Source organism: Porcisia hertigi, chromosome 31 (assembly GCF_017918235.1).
Source record: "Porcisia hertigi strain C119 chromosome 31, whole genome shotgun sequence".
Classification (NCBI taxonomy): domain Eukaryota; phylum Euglenozoa; class Kinetoplastea; order Trypanosomatida; family Trypanosomatidae; genus Porcisia; species Porcisia hertigi.
In genome coordinates this window covers 508,688-529,478 of record NC_090590.1, presented here as the reverse complement: position 1 = coordinate 529,478, position 20,791 = coordinate 508,688, and the positions used below count along the sequence as shown (strand labels likewise).

Sequence of the window (20,791 nt, the reverse complement as noted above, 5' to 3'; positions counted from 1 at the left end):
TGCCCCTTTGTCTATTTGCCGGTAGGGGTGAGGCGGGCATGGGGGGGCTACGAAGGTGAGTTATCGGCAGAATACAGCACGTATATCGATTGATTCTGCAAGACTTCAAATGTACAGCGTTTTACGACGCTCTTTTGTTTCTTTTGCCCCCCCCCCCCTCTCTCCTCCTCCTCTTCCCTCTTTCAGGAATTACTGCCGTACGCAGCACTCCTTCACTTTTTTTTCCTTACACACTACCGCTTACCTTCTCATGAATGATGATCGCTCAGACGTCTACTTGTGTCCGTGCCCTCCTGTCGTGGCTCATACACATTTATGCTTCTTTGTGTCCCTGCTCTTTGCGTTTAGCGTTGTGTCAAGCGAGCACCCACATACTCTGCCCTCGCCCTTCCACTGCATCTCTCAAGGGGGGGGATGAAGAGAAGGATGCTAATAATTCACTAGAGAAGATGGGGGCATAGCGTGGAAGCAAAGTGACAGCCCCAACTTTCCTCTCCCCCCTCGTCTCACCAGACTGCACGCAAGTGGTGTTGGAAGTGTAGGGCATGTCATCTTCTGATTCATGGGTAGTGAGTGGGTGGAGTGTGTCTCTCTCTGCATGTGTGTGTGTGTGTGTGTGTGCTGGAAGAAGGCGAGCGTGGGCGGGAAAAAAAAAACGAACGCCCCTCTCTCCTCCCTTCCATCGCCCCCCCCCCCCCCCCCCACAAAAAAAAAAAAAACGGCTACACAAGTCAGTCGTGTGTCTTCTAGAGAAATCATGCGGCCACGCAGGCTCAAGAACTTGTCAACGAAGAGGAGATGTGCACGCAGTACAGTGTTTTTTGTATTGTTCGCCTTCTCTATTGTCAATCATCTGCTGGTGTTCTGTTGAGATGTACACACTTCGCTATTGGTGGTGACCGGTTTGGTCGTCTTCTGCCTCCTCTCCCTCCCCCTTTGTCTCCGTTGGTTATTATTTTTTGTTCCGTAACCTTAGCGTGATGCACACATTTTTCCTTGTTTTTTGGGGGGGAGGGGAGTGTGTGTTGAGGGTGTTGTTGTTGGTGCGTATTTATCGGCCATCATCTTCAATCCAAGAACTCCGACATTTTTTTTCGATCTTTACTGCGTTTGACAAAAAAAAACCAAAGCTGTTTTGGGGATTTTGTTATATACCTATTCGGTGGGGGGGGCGTGGCGGTGGGGGTGCCGGTCACGTCTACGTTGAATGCTGATGATGTTTTCCCTGTCGAGAGAGTAGCCCCTCCGTCAATAAACAGCTGAGCTGCTGAGTTGAGGTGCAATGGGGGAGTGGCAGGGGGAAATAAGCAGACAAAACTACAAACCACGCACTGCGATGCGAGTCAGAGGGATATCTGTCGTTCACTCTCTCCCCAGTGGTACCGCGGCTGTGGCGGAGGACTGGAAAAGGGAAAAGAGAGCCGCAGCACACATGCTCACGCACGTGCCGGTGCTGCTGTTGAGCCTCCTTGTTTATTCACAGTGATCCTTTTTTTTCACTCTCTCCCCCCTACTTCTGTATCAATGCATAAAAAAGAAAAACTGAAGTGTCCGGCATTCGTGCAGGCGAGTCGACTTTGAAGTCTTTTCGTTTAGGAGGATTTGCTGTGTGTCCTGCCCCCCCCCCCCCTTCTACTGCGTGTCTCCATGAATATCTTTACCCCCGTCCTTATTCCTACTTTCTCCCCCCTTTCTCTTTTTTTTCTACTTTTTCTGTTGGGCTTGTCACTCATCTGTGCGCCTGCTTGCTCTTTCCCCTCCCCCCTCCCCTCCCTCCTCCCCCTTTCAATGGTTTTACTTCAGTGCCCCTCGTCACCTACTTCAACACACATAAACGCAGCGCTAGTGCACATTGTTTTATTTCTCAAATGGACACGCGAGGCCTCCGTCACTTGAAAAGTTACTTAGGCAAGGAAGGAGAAAAGCTCGCAAAGGCGAAGCAAGCCAAGCATGTCGTTCCCGTGCTCGCTTCTCGGCAGGGGGCGGCGGCACTTGCAGCCAACGGCACGGACTCGACTGTATCGACAAAGGTTCAGGGATCGCTCTCTTCTTCAGTTATGACCTACTTAGAAGGTCGTCTCTCCAGCGGAGCGACAACTAGGCTTTCCCGCACACAAATGACGCTGGTGGCAGCACTCGCCGCCCCGGGCTCCTCTTGCTCTTCCAGCCGTACGGAGGATCCAAAGACTGGTGAGAAGGCCTTGGCAGTTACGCGTGCGAAGGTGGTGGACATGAAGGCGGCGGTGGATACGCTTGCGTTGTCGGCTCTGGAACTCGCTGCACGGCGTGCTACCGAGTACAACACAAGTTGTAACACTACTGGAGAAGGCGCTCACCTCTTTGTCCTGGTCGACACGAACCGTGAGGCGGTGGGGGTGACGGAGGACCTGAAGGGACGCTACGGGCTAACTGTTCTCCTGCTTAGCGATGACAGCGCCTGCCGGTACCCATCGTTCCCATGTATCGGGAACGGTGCCAGCGGAGGTGACAACTCTAAAAAAAAGACTTCCGCTTCGGAGACACCGTCTGGGAGGCGGCGCAGGACACAGTCCAACTCGCTGAAGGGCAACGAGGCGCCACCGAAGAACGAATCGGCAGAGGAACCGTCGGCGCTCACAGGCGTGGTGGTGGTGGTGGCGACCCCTGCAGCGTTCCTGGCGGTGGACCGGCGTAGCGCTATTTGGAAGTTCATTGGCAGCTGCGCACTTCTGCTCCGTCATGCACCAGCGCACAGCGGGTCGCTCCTTTACACACTGAAAGGAAACCATACGGCGTCGTCTTTGTCCACGAACGTGTCACCCCTCGCCCTCAATGCACAGCGGTGGAGCTGCCTCAGCCACGTTGCGGCCATTGCTGTTCTGGCGGCAGATCAAAGTTGGCTCACTGAGCCGGAGCTGGATCTCCTCACAACACTACGAATAGAGAGCGGTTCGGGTAAGAGTGAGGGCGGTGTGAGTAAGCCCACTGCCGCCGCCGTCTCCCACGCTGTGGCGACTCTTCGATCACCTGTTACAGTGCACTACGCTGTGGCACAGGGAACGCATCGCTTCCAGTTTCTCTTTGCTCTGCTAAAAGGTCTGGCGCCAAACCGCGGGATTGTTGTGCACGTCGCCACGCGCGAGTGTGTCACCTTCCTCTACGACACACTCTACTCTTTTCTGGGTGAACTGCCACCGTATATTGAGCTACTGAGCGATTACGAAGGCGCCAGCGCGTATACGAACATGCACACCAGCGCTGACCGCGAGCGGCTGTGCGTCGCCTTCGACTCGACGGTGGAGTCAGGGAAGGGTGGCAAGACAGCGGCGGTGCTCCTATCTTGCCATGGGCTGGTGCCGCGTCGCGGCTCGGTTTTTCTTCAGTATGATATCATTCCTGATATCCTCAACTACAACCAATTCATTGCGGATGTACTCACGCCCTCCGCGATTGGGGCCAACATGAGTGATGGCAAAGAAGGCACCCTGTCGTCCCTGGCATCCGAGCTCGTCGTGCGCCGGGAGAGAACAGCTCGCCAACGCAAGCGCAGCACGTCCCCTCCGCCGGCCCCCGCCGCAGCGAAGAGGGTGAGCCGAGACGGCACCGTGTCTACTGATACTGAAGCGCACTCTCCGAATATCAAGGCGGGGTCTTTTGCCGGGGTGAACTACACACATATTCTGCTTCTGTTGCGGCCGAACGAGGTTACTGGGGCGCTGCGTCACTTGCGCCAAGAGGGGGCCAGCCGCTACCGCCTTGAATTCCGCGAGCTCAACGCACAAGCGGGTGGTCGCCACCACCTTGTCGGTGAAAAGCTCAAGTCAATGAACAAAAAGTTGTTTGCTGTCCAGAACGCAGCCTATTACGCCTACAAGGCCACCATGCGCGTCTATAGCACCATTGGACCGCGTGACGTGTACGACGAGACCAGGGTGAACCTGGAGAAGGTCGCAGAGGAGTTTGGTTACACGGAGTTGCCGCTGCTCGACCTCCGCCTCAAGGACACAGTCTTTCGTCCCAAGGAGGACTACTACCGTGCTGCTCGACAGAAGCAGGACGCAGAACGCCGCGCCTACAAAGCGTTCGCCAAAGAGAACATCATTGGTGAGGTTCCCGAAGAGCACGTTGCCGACAATGTTGCATGATGTGTGCATTCAGTATACCGCCATGTGTGGGCTTGTAACGTCGTTCTCTTGGGGTTTTGCCCTGTGGTTGGTGCACGCGCTGCCATCGAGCGGCGGCACCCGATCAATTGAAACGTCCGTTTTAAAATTATAAAAAAAAATATTTCGAATAACAATAGTCAAGGGGGAAAGAAGAAACCACCACTACAAACAAACAAACAACAAAAAAAATGGGGAAGGAGACTCCTATTGACGACAGGCTGCGCAACGACATACGCAAACGCACTCGCGTCAAACGAGAGTCGTACCGTTCTTGGGTCTGGGTGTCATCGTAACGCCCTTCGCCCATACGTGCGCATCTCGTATATATATGTACACACACACATATATATATATATATATATATATATATATTTATTTATTTTCAAAAGTGTAGCTTGGCTTTCATTTCCTTGTGTGCTTGGCCGAATGTTTCAAAGCCCCCCTCCCTCTCCCCTCCCCTCCCCTCCCCCCTTTCTCTCCCCCATGCTTGAGCTGAACTCCATTATCTGATTCGGGGAGAAAAAAGGGGGGCTCAGTCGCGGGGTCAATTCTGAGAATGACTGCAAGACAGAAAAAAAGGGCGTGCAGGGGGCTGTGAAATCATCTCTCCTGTTTTCTGAACGCGCGCGCGTGTGTGCGTGCGTGCATGTGAAATGGGAGAGGGGTGGGGAGGGGAGGGGGTATTGCCGCTGAGCTCTTTGTAAGCGCAACCTTTTCTTAATTGACGAAAAACTGCATCTTCCTTTTTTGTTGTTTGTTTTTATTTTGTCTGTCTTTGGCTGTTACTGATTAGTGTTGCTGGTCTACCAAGTGGGGTCGCCTTGTGGCTCTCTCTCTCGAACTTAGTGGATCACCCCCGATCACCCACAAGAGAGAGCGAGGCTGAAAGCGTATTACTTCTTCTATCAGAGACGTGCCCGCTGACAAAAGCTAGCAAGCTCACCAAGTTCTCTCCCCACTCACAGTACGCACACCCTCGTGAACAAACCGATACATCGACACATCCATAGACATTGAATACATATCGAAGGCTTGTCCTTTTTACTCTGTCGTGGGCCCCTTTCCGTGGACCCTCCCCCCCCCCCTCCCTTCTTCCCCCCACCCCACCCCACCCCCTTTGTCATGTCTTGCGAGAACGCATTAGCCAGGAACGCTCCGATGGAGGCATCGCACCACGCGGTGCATGTGAGAAGCTCTACTTCTGTGCAGAGTATGAGCCCCATGTCTGCGACTCCCAACTCCCACACCCACACCCACACCCACGCCGAGATGGTGCGGATGCGGGAGAGATTCACCGCGCCATTTATGGTGTACGATGCCCAGACGCGGCGTATCGTCGCCAATTCCCAGTACGACCGCACCCTCGTCACTGAGCTTCACCGCCTGCAGGGCATCCTCCTCACAAAACTGCGCACACCAATAGAGTCTCACCCCTCCTACACTCCAAAGGAGCTGCTATATGAGCTGGAGGCTGCGCTCTATCACGTTTGCGCCTCCCTTGCCGTTCAGAAGGATTCGGCGGTGCTGCGGCATCTCCTCACCGACAGCGAGGCCGACCCGTTTATGCCACAGCTCGAGTTCTTTCTGGCTCACCACAACGCCCCGGCGAAGGCGGTTGTGGCTCTAGCGCATTGCCTCAGCGAGGGCACGTCGAATGAGCTTCTCACGTCCTTTTTGTGCATGTTAGAAGAGCGCATTCAGCAGGAATTGGACCCAGTGGTGCACCGCAAGCGCTCTGAAAAAGAGCGCGCCGCGCTGCGTGCGACTGAGAACAACCTGCGAGACATGGCGCAGCTCGTCCGCGATGTGCAGACGGCATACCACAGTATCGACACTGCGTCGCAGAGACAGCGCCGGCAGCCGCAGAGCGACCCGTCCGAGGTGGACATGGCTCGCACTCCGGCGGCCAATGCCATCTCTGCCAAGATAGTGGAGGAGGCCTTCTACAAGGTGCTGCGCTGGGTGGTTGCTGTGGACGCTGATCGACGCGCGCTACTTGCAGCCGCTACCGCAACTGCCTCTTTGACCCCAGATGAAAGCGCTCTGGCGACAGCCCAAGCTCCTGCGGTGGCTGCAACGCCGCCCGAAGCGACCCCGAGGGCGTTTGCAAAGGTGATCGATTACGACGCTTTTACGGGGCAGTTGAAGCTGGAGCGCGCCGATGCGGCACAGCGCTGGGGACTTCTTGTGAACGCCCAGGGTCTTCTTGTGGGCCTGGAGAATGAGGTGCGCAACTCCAGCGAGGCTGCGGAGCGCCTCTACAACGCTGTTCAGCAGCAGTCGGGTGAGGCTGGCGGCTTAGCCATTTACGAGGTAAACCGACGCCGCATACGTTCTGTCCACCTGAGCGACGGGGGGGTCCCTGCCAACGGGGATGATATCATGCAAAAGCTGCGCAGTAGCCTTACACAAAACACCAAGACGTTGCACCTTCTCATTGAGAAGCGAAAGCAGGCCGATTTAACGGTGCCACGCGAGGTGTTGTTCGAGGTGTCTTACCAAGGCGGGGAGGGCGGCGTCGGCCAGCGCTGCATCCTCATGATGGAGCGTGCCTCAACGTCCATCTCGTGGGGGCTGAAGGTGAAGTATGTGGAAGGGGCCGCCGCCGTGCTGTCTGATTTCGCCCCACGTATGCACCTCTCCAACGCCGCCAAGAATCTTCTGTTTGACATGCGAGGCCGCCTTCGTGTACAGAAGATCAACAATCGAGACATGACGAACCTCTCTATGGCGGAGATGCGGCGTCTCATCACAGGTTCGCTCCTGCTCACCCTCCATCTACAGGTTACGGATGCGAAGGGCAACATCCAGCTTGAGGCGGTGGCACCGCGGCCTCCACAAGAGGAACGGCCTTCCTCTGCCGTAACGGTAGCACAGCGTCCGGAAGTCCCAGCCGAGGATACGGCAGTTTCAGCAGCGCTGAGAGAAGCCGTGACCTCGACAGAGGCGGATGTAGCAGGTGATGAGCAGGTGAGGTCCAGGGGGAAGGTGGACTCGGAACAAGCCAAACTCAACGATGTGGCTACATTGATCGCAGATGAGTTTCTGAAGCAGCAAAACCAGGAAGAGGAGCTGGAGGCCGAGGCTTTCGACGCGGTTGATGCTCCAGAGGTGGAGGAGGCAGACGCGCCAGCGCTCGATACCTTTGAGGAGTACGACTGGTCCAAGCCGACCACCACGATCGGAGCGCCTGGCGATGAGCATGGCGCTGACGACACGAGAGAGACTGTAGAGGTTGCCGCGACAGGCCCTGCCGGCGAAGACTTCACGGGTCGCACACTTCTGGAGTGCTTCCAGAGTGTCATAGACGGCAAGCACTTCTCTAATAAGGAGAAGGCCGAAGAGCTGACCGGTGATCACGAGGGGAATACGGGGGCGCAGGGGCCTGCTGCGGACGCGGATGCTGCGAAGCCAGATACGAGGCACGGCATCGAGGCAGCTGACGGTGACGCCGAGGTGGAACCTCCAAAAAAGACGCGTGGGCGCAAGAGGACCTCTGCCAAAGGCGAAGACACGCCAGCAAAAAAATCAAAGAAGAACCTTCGAGGCGGCCGAAGGAAACGGAAGGGCGCTGATTTTGCTGAGGAGGGCGATAACGAGGACGAGCCGGGGAGAGGAGTAGTGGAGGAGGAGACATACGAGGGGGTTGTGGGTGATAGAGATGCAGCTGAGGTGTCTGTAGGCGATGCCGCGCCCAAGGAAGACCCAGAAGAACTGCTCTCCAAGGATTCCGCAGACAATGCCGCAATCGAGGATGCGGAGGTCGTCACAGAGCAGGCAAAGGAGATGCAGGCGAAAAAGAAGCGCGTCGTCATATCAACGCCATCGGCTGCTGCTGCTGCTGCTGCTGCTCCTGCTGCTCCTGCTGTGGTGGTGGTGGTGGTGACAGGTGAGAAGCAGGAAAATGTGGCGGGCGCGGAGGAGGGCACTGGTGATAAAAAGGGGGAGGCGGCCATCAAGGTCACTGCCTCTGTCCCCGTAGATGTGCCGCTCGTTGACCTCCCGCCTACGGCAGCGGAGGTGGCCATAGAGCTCGGATCACATGGCGCCAAGAAGCGGAAGGGCGACTCCGCGAGGGCGAGCGCCACCGAGGCCGGCGAGGAGGAGTCGAGAGAGAGCTCAGGTCGCAGCGACGGCGCGGAGGAGGCGGAGGAGGCGGCCACTCACAAAAAGGCTTCTCTTTCCGCTGTCAATGATGTCGACGATGTCCCGCGCGTGTCCCTGAGCGAGTTGCTCAAGGCAGAGCCGCTGACGTTCGAGAACGATGTCCGGCTCGAGATGTTTGACGGATCGACGCTAGAGCTGGAGCGGTCGAGTGCGAAGAACCCGTGGAATGTCAGGGTGGCCTTTGCTGGTGATGACATCATCATGACGAAGCTGCCACCCTTTTCTGCGAATCAGCTGAGGCATCCTTTTCTTCGTACCCTGCGCGCCAGCCCGAAGGGTGAAGTCAAATGGGTGGTGGAGGGCCTGAACGGACAGGATCTCTCCGTGATGACGAGGTCAAGCAAGACAAAAGCTTTGGAAACCATCAAAAGTGCCACAAAACTCTCGTTTGTGCTGAGGGCACTGCGAAGGTGATCTCCTCAGGCTCACCCCATTGAGGCGCTTTTTTTTTTGGTTTTCCCGAAACGGCCGCACACGAGCGCCTCCTCGACGTTTCCGCGTTGGTCACTTGCATTGGCGGTTGTCGTCGTCGTCGTCTTGGGGCGCGGAGGTTTATAACGATACAAGAAGGGAAGGCTGTTTGTGTTTTTCATAGAAGGATTTGTTGGCGGTGGCTGCCTGTTGTAGGTGACAAGGGTCGTTTGGGTACTGGCTGTTCTCTTCCTGACGTGTGAGTATCCCCGGGGTTGTGAGTTCTGTTCACTCCTCCTTTGTGAGCAATCCCTTTCCGAATTCACATACGAAATGCCTGCAACGTCATCGTATGTGTGTGTGTGTGTGTGTGTGTCTGTAATCTCTTTTTTTGCTTCTTGTGGCACTTCACTCACATTTATGCCCCCCCCCCCCGCCGTGCCCCCTTCCCATCCTTTCCATGCAAGCCCGTTGGAAACTTTATTTAGTGCGTGTGGTTCGCTGTTGTGATGCGCTCTTCCGTTGACTGTCGCCTGGCCGGGTAGTATACAAACTCTCTTCGACCCTCTTTTGTATCTGCGCCTTTGAACTCTGCCTAATCGTCATCAAGCGTAACTGACACAGGAAGTGGCGTATGAGGGCCTCCTCGGCAACAGCAGCCAGCATCGCCAGAAAGAAGTGCACCGTCAGCCCCCCCCCCCCCCCTCCCTCTTCCCCGCCACCCGAACAACGACCAAAAAAAAAGCGAGGCGCACACTCATGCAGACCGTCTCGAGGACATGCGTAGTGGCGCGTACTCAACGACAGAGAAGATGAGGCGAATTCACTGACTTGTGTTGTTGGATGCACAAAGACAACACTAGAACCCCGTCTTGTACGCGATAGCCACACTAGAGGGGGAGGAGGGAGGGGCAAGTGACACAATCCACATCTCCTCTCATTGTGTGGATACTGGCATTTTGCGGTCTCTGGCAAATGAGGCACGGGCGCCAACATCTCAAAATAACAAATCCATACTTGCACGCATCACCACTCCTATTCTGAAGGGCGCCCTTTTTTTTACACACAAGAGGTGAGGCTTCCATTTCACAGGACGGCTCCTTCAAATAATTCACACATTGCCCTCGCTTGGCGAAACACCGGCATAGAGACTATTCCACCAGGGGTGAAGCAAAAAACAAAACAAAACAAACACAAAACCACAAAAGGAGAAGCTTCGTGATACTCGTCGCCGTCGAGGATGCTCTTTCGCAGCCTCCCGCTTCACGCGGTCAAAGTCGTTTCAGCGACACTCATTGAGGCGATGCCGCTACCCGACAAGCGCGTGCCCACCGCTGGCAGCCATAGAACGCTCACCTTTCACCTCCACCGCCTGCGTAGAAAAGAAACATTTGGGATCGACTGTGATGAGCAGTGCTTTGTTCGTGGCATGCCAGGCGACCTCGTGAGCTCGTCTGCTGCTCTACAGGGAGTTTTTGGAAACGGGCAGCTCGCACACAAGAGTGCTGCTCAGGTGATCAGCATCAACGGCGTCATTACGCGGTCCAAGGCGACAGTGCAGGAGCTGCTCGACAGCGGCCTCGACGTGATTGTGCAGTGCAACTTGTCTGCGGTTGACAGCAGCGTGTCTGTCCCTGTGCACAACGACGATGGTATCGAGGAAAGAAAGGATGAGTTACGTGAAGCTCTTGATACTCCCAAGAGACGCCAGCGAAAGCCAAAGATCTCCACCACGGAGTTGCTGGAAGCGGACACCATCCAGGGAGTTGGTGAGGCGCCCAAGGAAGTGAAAAAGCGAGTGCGAGGTGATCGTGGCTCGTCTCGGAAGACCGCTGCGACGGGGAAAAAGCTGCTGAAACACATTGGTGCGGGCTCAGCTGTGATGGGGGAGTCCAACACGGCTGTCGACTTTTCGACCCTCAACGATGGCGCGGAAGCCGACACGGAGGAGAGTATCAACGCAGCTGCACTGGATAAACTTCACGAGCTTGCGCCGGCGAAGCCTCAACAGACACGCGGTCGGGGATTAAGAAAGCGCAGGGCATTGTATGCGGTGGAGGATGAGAAGACGGCCGCAGAGGAGACTCCAGGTGATGTTTGGTTTGCGGATGCGCAGGCAGCGCGCGCGGGAGGCGGAGAGGTAGGCGAGGCGAGCGGTGAAAAGGATGTGGCGCGGATTCCGAAACGGCGAGGTCGTCCTCGCAAAATGGATTCGGTGGTCGCGTCGGTTGAGGCCAAGAGAGGTGAAGGACCAAAGAGGGGTCGCCCGAGGAGGGCCCCAGCTGGCTCTGAACCAAAGAAGCAGGTGCACAGCGATGGGGGACACGAGCAAGTCCACACGCCCAAGAACATAGAAGAGATGCCAACCCCCCAGACGACAGAGCTCGATTCAGGCAAGGCCTCTCCAGAAAAAGACGAGCACAGTATTATCGAGCTGGAGTTTTGAAGGGGGAAACACGAAAAGAGTTGTATGGCCACCTGACAGTGTTTGGTGGTGATCTTCGCGTTTGGCAGCTCTCCCTCAGCGTGTTGCACATTGCGATGGGGTAGCAATGCCGTGGTGGCTATGGATGATATCCACATCATTCATACCGTGCGCAGAGAGAGGTGCATACACACACGCACACGGGAGGAGGCGGCGTGTACATTGAGCGTACTGTCTTCATACCCTCTTGTTCGACTGCCAAGTGCAGTGTGTCTCCTGTCTTGTACACCCGTTGTCAACTGCTTGTCTACTGGTACAGCTCTCGGTGGGGGAAGGTGGTGCGTGGTCTCCCTCAGGGCCGTGGGCTGTGTTACCTCCTCCGTCACAGTATATATTTTTATAGACATTCTTTTCTGTTTATGGCACATCACATGGTCGCTTCAGCTCAGCGGTATGCATCTTCTCAAGTAAACAAAACTGTGCGTCCACTAGCTCTTCTCGCGGCAGGATCGTGTTTGAGTACTTGTTCCCTCACCCATGGGCACGGCTTTTTTTTTTTGCATTTCACGTAGTTCTGTCGGCTGCCAGTGGTGGGTACAGTGAGGCAAAGGCCCAACTCTCCTGTGGCTGGCTCATCTCGACGAGCTTCTCTCCCCCTTCCCTCAAAATTTTCTCCCCCACTTCTCTCTCTCTACCCATCTCAAAGAACAGTCTTTCCACTGCGTGTTCCTCTTCTCGATATCTACGATTCTCGGTACACGGAGATTTCTCAAACCTGCGGAGCGCCTATCTCTGAGTGTCGTCGGCCCGGCCCGGCCTTGCCCCAAACACCTCTTGTACACACCCTAACCCTAATCCTCTCCCTCCCCTCCCACTAGTGCCGCATAGACTCTCATTTCTATACGAAGGCGTTCTCAGTGTTTCGTCACTGCAAACCATCGTAACCGCACTGCTACCCCTTCCCTCCTCGACTTATCCTTCTGAACTCTCTGTTGGTTTGTTTCCTGCAGCCATGAGCAGCATCACGCCGACGGACATGTTGAGTCGACTCAACCGCACCAAAGAGCCGGCAGATCTCATCTATAGCAAGGATGCTCTGCAAGTGCTGGGCGGCGCCGCTCCGCCACCGCTTGCGGAGTCGCCTATCTCCTCACCATATCTAGCCAGCCCCAATGATGAGTACTCGGTACTTCTCGCCCGTAAAATCGGTACCATAGTGGCTCGTCTCAACGAGCTGTCGAGTCCCGTTCTACAGGCTGCCCTCACTCCCCGAATGATACTCTTGGAGTTGATGGATATCCTGCGCGAGGCGCTTTACGGGTCTCTCCCAGAGGACATCAAGAAAGATGTCTCACCGGCAGACAAATCAGCAGTGGTGACGCTGTTCAACTGGTGCGTCTCCTCGCGGCGGGTGCCGATTGACTGTGCCATTGAGGGACTCTACGTGATCTCCTACGTGAGTGTGAAGCTGCGCGTTGAGCTGGTGATGCTGCAGCTGCGGCGTCGCTTGGAGGAGGAGCTCTTCAAGAAGCGGATCGAAAAGGCTGATGCGAGTACTGCGGCGCTTTTGGTGACGCTCACGCTCCTGGATGACTTGGTGATCCTCTACAACAGCATCATGCTCACCGTCCCCATCACCAAGGGTGCTGTCCACGAGAGGAGCGCTGACGAGACGGTGCGGCGACTGGCGCCTGTTTACCCGCACTACTTTTACCAACTCTGCGATTGGATGCTCGTCTTGGAGGTGACCATGAATACGACACCCATCTCCTACACGCAAATAAAGCAGATGAGTATAGACGAGGCGAATGGGATCGTTGTGATTGACATGTTTCGGCCTAAACCAGAGACGCCACTGGGTCTGCTGCTCAACGAGCAGGGCGCCCTGGTGGACGTCGACGTGAGCCTGCGTATTTTCGAGAAAGGCAAGGAGCTGCACGACCTCCTCCGGTCCGCGCCACAAGGTGCATTCATTCTCAAGGTTGGAGAGAAGCCTGTGGGTTCGGTGGTGCAGGGGGACTATGCGGCCTACAAGCAGCGCCTGCTGAAGGTGTTACACTCAACGACAACGGGCCGCAGGAGGGTGCAGATCCTGCTGAAGTCCAGCGGCTTCAAAGCGGAAGCTCGTTCACTGCCACTAGAGGTGGCCTTTTTAGCTCCCCCACAGGGGGGTGAGGGCACCTCCGGTCATCGTGTGACGTTCGTCCTGCGCCGCCAGAGCGCCACAGCAGAGTGGGGTTTTACTGTGGATGAACAACTTTATTGGCAATTGCCGACGACCCACTTTCTGTCAGAGCCCGCGAAAAGCTTTATGCAGGAGTGTGGCTCGCATCTGCGACTGCTGGCCGTGAACGGTGTTGAGGCGCTGCACGTGACGCAAGTGCAGCTCCTGGTCGAGTCCGCTGAGATTGTGGTGCTGGAGCTGCTCGTCATGCCTAAGTACGGGCAAGAGCGCCGGATCGGGTCACACAGCGCTGTACAGCCGAAGTCTTCCTCGACAAAGACGCCGGCTGTAGAGGCGCCATGCCTATCGGCTGCGGATCTGCGCCACAAAATGAGCAGCGACAACAGCGATGGAAGCCACATGGAGGTGGCACTCATCAAATTTCTACAGAAGCGCGCCTCCCTGTCAACCTCAATCTCGCCCGCGGCAGGCGGGGCTGACAAGGCCATTGAGGGGGATAAACCGCTGGTGGACGCCTGTGCCGTTGGACCCGCTCCAACAGCCGCGGCAGCCGTTGTTGCGGCGCAGGGCGTCAAAATGGATGGGCAGTCAACAGGTAAGCCCAACGTTCTAGAGGGGTCGCCTGCAGAAGCTACCGTATCCCAAGGGGCGATGGTTTCTCGACCGGTGGCCGATGCCCAAGGGACGGCTTCACCTTCTGTCGAGGCTACCACACAAAGTGAAGAGGTGACTGAGGCCGCGACGGCGACGATGACAGGAAGTGGCAAGGATGAATCTGAGGGCAGTCACCCCCACGCACCGGAGTGGGAGCTTAGTGAGCCCTGTACGTTTGACAACGATGTCAAGCTCACCGCCTTTGGAGAGAATGAGATGGTGCTAGAGCGGCCCTCCTTGGACACGCCGTGGGGATTGGCGATTGGCCGCCTCACTACCCCAGACGAGGCACCACAGATGTTACCGCTGCGTCTGATGAATTTGCCAGCCGGGCGAAAGGTACGAGTGCGCCAACATCCCTTTTATCGAAGCTTCAAGATGCAGCCTTCCTCGTGGTACATCGCCGAAGTAAACGGCGCGCCAGCTTCAGATGCCGAGGCGACGCTGAAGCGCATGAGCCAGCTCACCCGCATGACGTTGCGCTTCCTGCGCAAGTAGGCATAGAGATTCTGGTGGTCAGGTGGCCAGGTGTGCGTTGCTAGAGACTCACCGATTGCGCATATCTTTGAGGTGTGCCATTGGTACATTTTTGTTTCGAAATGCACAGGCATGCTCAAATTATCTTCCATGAGTATCGTTTTGTCTTTCCACGCCTGACTGTGTGAAGATACCTCTCACCACCTGTGTGTGTGTGTATATGTATAGATATATATATATATATGTGTGTACGCCTCGGCTGGCGATGCTTTTTCTCTTGTCGGCGTGTGTTGCTCTGTTCCCCTTCTCCTTCCTTCCCCGCCTTTTTTTTTGCCGTCGCCCCCCTACCTTACCCCCCCCCCCTTGGTGGGGGAAGGAGTGTTGAAGACAGTGTGTGTGACTGTTATTAGATGGTGTGTATGTGTGTTGGTATATCCCATGAAGATTCCCAAAGAGGCGAATAAGCAGCAACAGAAAAGAGAGAGAGAGAGCAGAACAGCGTCACTCCCCCTTCCTCCCGTATGTTCAAACGTTATCCAGTTTAGCGCCAATCTCAGGATAAAGGGAGCAGAACAACAAAAAATATTTCCTCAATTGTGCGTGTGTGTGTGTTGAACCTTCCGAACCGGCCCGTTTCAACAGCGGGGCGATGGAGGAGGAGGGGGGAGGGGGGGGGGAGGCTGTGGCTTTTCCATTTTCTTTTTTTTCCTGTGTCTCTGATGCTGTCTACCGTCAGCACACCTCCTCCCTTTTCATCGCCGGCCTTTTTTCTCTTGTTCCAGTATGTTTTTTATGTCGTCGCGGTCGCCGTCACGGTTGTGTGCGTGTGTGTGTACGTGTACACGTTTATGTACTTGTACATCTTTTTTCTTTTTTGCTGTTGTTGTTATGCGAAGACCCTCGCGGCGAAATACGATTTCCTCTGCGTTGTGATTTTTTGTTGAGATGCCGGAAGCTGTGTGGAAATATTTTCGCAGCGCAGATGCCCTAGACGGGAGGGAGGGACACTTTGGAGCCTCAATCCACTGCCCCGTGAGGAAAAAGAGCACATTTAACGTAGACGAAAAAAAAGTTTTGTGGAAGGCCTTTTCAAGTAAATTTTCGCGAAGCAGGGGTTTATGAATTAAGGTGACAGAATGGTATGTCCATGTGGCGGCAACCCTGCCCCGCCCTTCTCATTCCCCACTTTCTCGCACTGTTTGGCTGCAGGCGCTATCCAAGTCATGCTTTTTTTTTGTAGCGATTTTTTTTCCATTTTATCTTTACCTGTCCCCACACCCACACCCCGCACCCACGGATGAACCGCGCCCACGTGCCAGGCCGAAGTGGTCTACCAACGTCAAAATGCTTCGCCGGATAGTACAAGCGAAGACTGCCGTCACACCCGTGCTTGACACGCGACTGTGGCCATATGTTCGGTACTGAACTGTTTCTTCGACCTTTTGGACCTCCCCCCTCTCATTTTTTTTTCTATTCGCTGTTTTCATACAGTCGGAGAGGCCTTAGCTGAGCGAGGCAGTGCCAGAGAAGAAGGCAGATTTTTTTTTTTTTGTGCAATTCCCTCCGTGAAACGAGTGCAGTGTGTGTGCGTGTGTGTGTGTGGATCATAGCGGTGGTCTGACCCCCCCCCCCCTTCCCTCCCTCCCTCCCCCCCACGTCTCGCCAGATTGCAGCACATCTATCTGAGAAGGGTCTGCTGACAAGTGCGCTACCTTAACGTTCCTTTTTTCATCAACATTTAGTGCATATTCGAGCCCCATCGCTCGGGATATGCGAACGAGTAAGGTGCTGCTATGTACCCCCTTGGTTCATCCATGGGTCTCGCAGTATCTCGCACGCGTGGGTGTCGCCCCTGATGTCTCCGCTTCTGAGCTTGTGTACAAGGGTACGTCACCGTTAAGGAGTCGAGACGTTGATACTCCGGCCATATCAGTAAGCGAGGCGGCTGTACGCCAGAGGCAGTACAGAGAGGCGCGCAAGCAGCTCTTGGGGGCGCTTCGCGTGCAGCCATTTTCACACGCAACGATTTTTGCCCGGGCAGGCGTTTTCTCTTCGGCGAGTCCCGAGGACATCTTTGATCTCCGTGGACTTCGCAGCGCCGACTACGATTGCCTCGATGCGCCCCGATTGCTTTGCCGAGCTCGACCACACTCGGAGGCCTGCTCGAGTAGCGTGGATCCACTGCCTTCTGAGTCCCAGTTTGTCGCCGGACGCCCTGCGCGTAGCACCATGCACTCTTCTCCAATTGCCTCCTCTGTCGCCTCTGCTGCGGAGGGACCCACAGTCCAGGTGGTATCCTGGCCGACCGTAGCGCAGATGACGAAGGCACTCGAACGCCGTATCATGGACTACAGGCACCTGTGGCGTGCTGCCAAAACCTTCGCTGGCGACCACTTGAATGCACGAGAGAAGCGGGAAAATTTGGAGTCTCCCACAAGCGCATCGCACCTGCCATCTGGACTTTTTTTCTCCGGGGGCTCGCGTCTGGTTGTTCTGGCGACATTGCCTCACACGCTGGTGTACTCCATCGTGGAGTACTCCATCCTTCATGCTTGGCACGGCGAAGCGCACGTTTATCCGATGGCAAAACTGCCGAGCCCGGGTGTTGACTTGGCTCTCCAAGACCGTCCTCTGCTGCGTGCAGAGGATGTGACGAGTCTCCAATGGGACCGAGCTCAGGCGGCAAACTTTCTCGTCTCGGTGCTTCAGCAGCCCGTAGTGCAGAAGGATCTCCGGCAGCGCCTGTGGGGCGCGGCACAGAACTACCATCGTGACATCATGCGAAAACTAGAGTCTCTAGCTGTGAAGACGGGAGGGAAAGGCGTTCGTGAGGATGTCACGGATGAGTGGTGCATTTTGCTGGACCATGAGCGAGGCGGTGCTGAGCCGCTGTCGTTGTCCCTCCAGGCACTACGCGACGACTTGTTCAGCTTTGATGAGATTTTGTTTTTTTTGCGCCGGCCACTGGCCTCATCCTACTCGAGCTCTCGCCAGCACCGCGTAGAGTGTCAGCCCCTTCGGTCAACACATTTCTTCCGGTTTGTCACGAGCCGTCCTGAGGTTGCTGCGGCGTTCACGGCCCGTCCACGCTCGAATATCTTTGACTTTTCTTTTCGCTCTTCCCCACCGGATGGGAAAACCGGTGGAAGGACAAGTGGCGCACTCGCGACGCTCTCCACCCGAGACAAGCTGTGGCTGCTGCTGTCAGAGATGGCGCGGCTGCGTTACCTCGTTGCGTATTTACTGAACTTTGAAGTGATGCTGCGCGATGTTCGCAACAGCCATACCCCTCCTTATGGTGAACAACCCACACCGAGGGAAGGAGACCGGGCTCTTTTCCTGGGTAGCAGAGGCATCCAGCAGGCCGATGAGCAAGATGCCAAGAACGCCAAGTGCATCGAAGCCATTTTATACTTTCTTGACATCCGTATACACACTCGATTGGCCACCTGCTCGCATCACCATCGCTTCTTGCGTCATACGCAGGTGCGCCACGGTGAGCGGTTCTCCATGCCTGAGATGCCAAGTCCGCCGCGCGAGGCCACCGATGTCGATATCGATGTTTCACGCAAGGCTTGTCGACACGCAACTGTCCAGTCATTGTACAGCGCGTTCTCAAAGGCACTCAATGGATCCACGGCGCCGCCGTCTCCTTCACCGTCCTCCTCCTCCCCGGCACCCCCATCAGCCTTTCACGAACATTAGAACCCAAGGTCCACGTACTTGAGCAGACGGGCATAGAGGCAGTGAGTTGTACGCAGCAGAGTTCATGTGACAGGGAGTCGCGTACAAGAAACAGCGCAGGGAAGCGAATCAGCGAATGAGCCCTCCGCTCTCGCCGACGCGGACGCGGTTTTCCTCAAGGCTATTTTATTGACAGGGCGCAAGTGTGTCAACCTCCCAGCGGGTACCGACGAGGAAGGCGAGGCAACACGCAGGCATCCCGCAGCCGCTCTGGAAAACAAAAGCGAAAAGAAATACTTTTGCGCGCGGACTGCGGACAACTGCCAGCCGACCTCAGCTCACGTGAAGGACGGGTGTTTCGCACCGGGATGGATCAAAGGTATCTCCCCCCCCCTATAATCGAGTGAGGGCAGTGAGCGATTCGCATCAGCTTGTAGCCACTGTTTTCAAGCACAAAGGCATCCGGGCCGAGTGGCGGCCGTTCCAGGGATTGCTTGCTCGGACGAATGCCGCTCTCTTGGAGGGCTTTGCTGCCGGTGGGTTTGATGAAGGCAGTAAAAAAAAACATGGCAGCGTATCTTCTAGAGCATCCGTGCTCAAGGGAAATCCTCGAGAACAACAAAAAGACAACCTTTAACGAGCACAGCCCTCTCCCAGTTCGTGGGGAAGGTCCCCCCATACGTATCGAAAGCGAGTGACACTTCTTCCAGCGAGGCAGACGCTGTCGTACGCCTGTTTCGCGCTCCGCTCATGTACTTTGATGCTCCTCCCGGGTCGGTAAGAGTCCGCCAGGGCTGTGAGTTGGCGCAGCTGCGTTGTACGAGGTGATATGTGTTACAGGATGCACATTTGTCTTCACCCCCCTCCCTCCCCTGCGTTGGAGCCTCGAAAACAGCTTTTTATGATGCACATGTCTGGCCATCCCTTTTCATAGGCTACCTTCTGCAATTCCATGCAGATGTGCTCTCTCGATTCCGTATTCATGGAATAAGGCGCAAGAAATTTTGATCCTGCCTTTGAGCACGTCAAAGATCTTCGCCGTGTCTTTAACCGACCCGATTCCGCGAGGGAAACGGGAAGGCGGCGGCGGCGGCGGCGGCGGGGGGGGGGGGAGAAAGTAAAACAATATCGTCTTTTTTTTTGACTCTCCCCCGATCAAAAAGAAAAAAAAACTTTTCACTCCTCTCCTTCCAATCCTTGCTCTTCTTTAAAAAGTTATATATTTCAAGTTCTCCAGCTCACCTTCAACGGAGGTCACACTCGCTTCGTTTTTCCCACACGTTTCCATTGTCTTTTTTTTTATCCCTGAAGAAGCTTACCTGTGACTTTTCAATCCCCCCTCCAGAACAACAACAAAACCCTCGAACCCTATACGTATTCCGCACTATCATGTCCGCTGCACAGCTGCTGCTCGCCGCCCTCGCGGCGTGTCTGTCCGTGGTGTCGGCGAAGTCCAAGGAGGAGTTCCCGCTGGTGTGGGTGTGCCTGGGCATCACGGTGGTGGGCGTGATTGCGGCGCTCTTCATTGCGTACAAGCGCCCCGACGAGCTGCACCTGCCCGGGTCGGTGGTGATGACGGCGGGTGAGAGCCAGGCCGCAAGCGGCAAGCATACCGAGCAGCCCATCTAAGGCACACTGACCGCAGGAGTGCGTTTCGCAGCAGCGTGAGGCCGCGTGCGAGTGAGCCCTACGCGTGCATATATATATATATAAATATATATTTATGTGTGTGTTTTATAGTTTTTCTCGCCTCTGCTTCTGCCTCCCCCCTTCTCCCTACAGACGGACACACACACTTAGCACAAGCAGAGAAATTCGTATCTACCTGATCGCTTTGCGAGGCCCACTTTTGGGGACATAGTGTGTGTCGCCAGTAGGCTCGTCAGCGGCCTGCCGTTAGCCTGGGGATGATGGCTGACACTGCGGGTTCCAACGCGTTGGTGAGACATTTTCTTCTCCAGTCTACACATATGCCTTTGCTTTTTGTTTTGCCTTTTGCCCAGCGGTGTTGAGCCCGTTGGAAGGCGGAGTGTGTATGCGTGCAGGTCAGACCGGCGACTTAAGCCCCCCTGGTACTCCCTTTTCACGGTCTCCCCCCCCCCCCCCCACCCAGACACCCGCTTCCACTTCCAGCTCTGGAAAGAAAAACAAAGTCACCCCAGGGAGCCAAGGGTTTACTTGGATCGCATTAAAGCTTAATTTCTTGTTTTTTATATGACTGTCGAGGTCCGCTGTTCATGATGGTTGAGTTCTTGAAGGGCCTCTCAACGACTCTTTTTTTTTGGGGGGGGCCGGGGTCCCGGAGCGTTTCTCCATAAAATTCCGCGCATGCTTCCTGTGGTGTGTGTGTATGTTTCACGCAATTTATCTGCCAGTAAATGTTGGTGTCCTGTGCGGTTATGAAGCTTTCCCCCTCCTCGAGTGGTGGTGGTGGTGGTGCTGTCGCGTTAGGGGCGGGGAAAGACAAGTTGTGAAGATTTCTCCCACGTGTGGTATCTCCCACTTCTTGCTTCCCCCCCTCCCCCCCCACTCCTACCGCCTTTCGAAGACCCACGAATTCGTATTGGCTTGTTTCATTCCCTCCAACCAGACATGTGCGACCGGAACGAATTCGTGTTCACCCAGAGGGAGTACACGCTTCGA

At 55.5% G+C, this 20,791-nt stretch overlaps 6 protein-coding genes across 6 annotated transcripts; all 6 read left to right on the top strand.

Moving 5' to 3' along the window:
* Nucleotides 1-1,868: 1,868 nt before the first annotated feature.
* JKF63_03833 (uncharacterized protein) lies at nucleotides 1,869-4,124 on the top strand (the record flags this gene model as incomplete). The annotated part of the gene is made up of 1 exon (XM_067899831.1): nucleotides 1,869-4,124. The coding sequence occupies one exon, from the start codon at nucleotides 1,869-1,871 to the stop codon at nucleotides 4,122-4,124; it is 2,256 nt and encodes a 751-aa protein (XP_067755037.1).
* Nucleotides 4,125-5,303: 1,179 nt separating this feature from the next.
* On the top strand, nucleotides 5,304-8,726 carry JKF63_03832 (uncharacterized protein; the record flags this gene model as incomplete). Its single annotated transcript, XM_067899830.1, has 1 exon — nucleotides 5,304-8,726. One exon carries the CDS (start codon nucleotides 5,304-5,306, stop codon nucleotides 8,724-8,726), a length of 3,423 nt encoding a protein of 1,140 aa, XP_067755036.1.
* Nucleotides 8,727-9,963: 1,237 nt separating this feature from the next.
* On the top strand, nucleotides 9,964-11,169 carry JKF63_03831 (uncharacterized protein; the record flags this gene model as incomplete). The annotated part of the gene is made up of 1 exon (XM_067899829.1): nucleotides 9,964-11,169. One exon carries the CDS (start codon nucleotides 9,964-9,966, stop codon nucleotides 11,167-11,169), a length of 1,206 nt encoding a protein of 401 aa, XP_067755035.1.
* A 991-nt stretch (nucleotides 11,170-12,160) lies between these two features.
* On the top strand, nucleotides 12,161-14,485 carry JKF63_03830 (uncharacterized protein; the record flags this gene model as incomplete). The annotated part of the gene is made up of 1 exon (XM_067899828.1): nucleotides 12,161-14,485. The coding sequence occupies one exon, from the start codon at nucleotides 12,161-12,163 to the stop codon at nucleotides 14,483-14,485; it is 2,325 nt and encodes a 774-aa protein (XP_067755034.1).
* A 1,749-nt stretch (nucleotides 14,486-16,234) lies between these two features.
* On the top strand, nucleotides 16,235-18,169 carry JKF63_03829 (uncharacterized protein; the record flags this gene model as incomplete). The annotated part of the gene is made up of 1 exon (XM_067899827.1): nucleotides 16,235-18,169. One exon carries the CDS (start codon nucleotides 16,235-16,237, stop codon nucleotides 18,167-18,169), a length of 1,935 nt encoding a protein of 644 aa, XP_067755033.1.
* Nucleotides 18,170-19,537: 1,368 nt separating this feature from the next.
* On the top strand, nucleotides 19,538-19,777 carry JKF63_03828 (uncharacterized protein; the record flags this gene model as incomplete). Its single annotated transcript, XM_067899826.1, has 1 exon — nucleotides 19,538-19,777. The coding sequence occupies one exon, from the start codon at nucleotides 19,538-19,540 to the stop codon at nucleotides 19,775-19,777; it is 240 nt and encodes a 79-aa protein (XP_067755032.1).
* Between the last annotated feature and the right edge of the window lie 1,014 nt (nucleotides 19,778-20,791).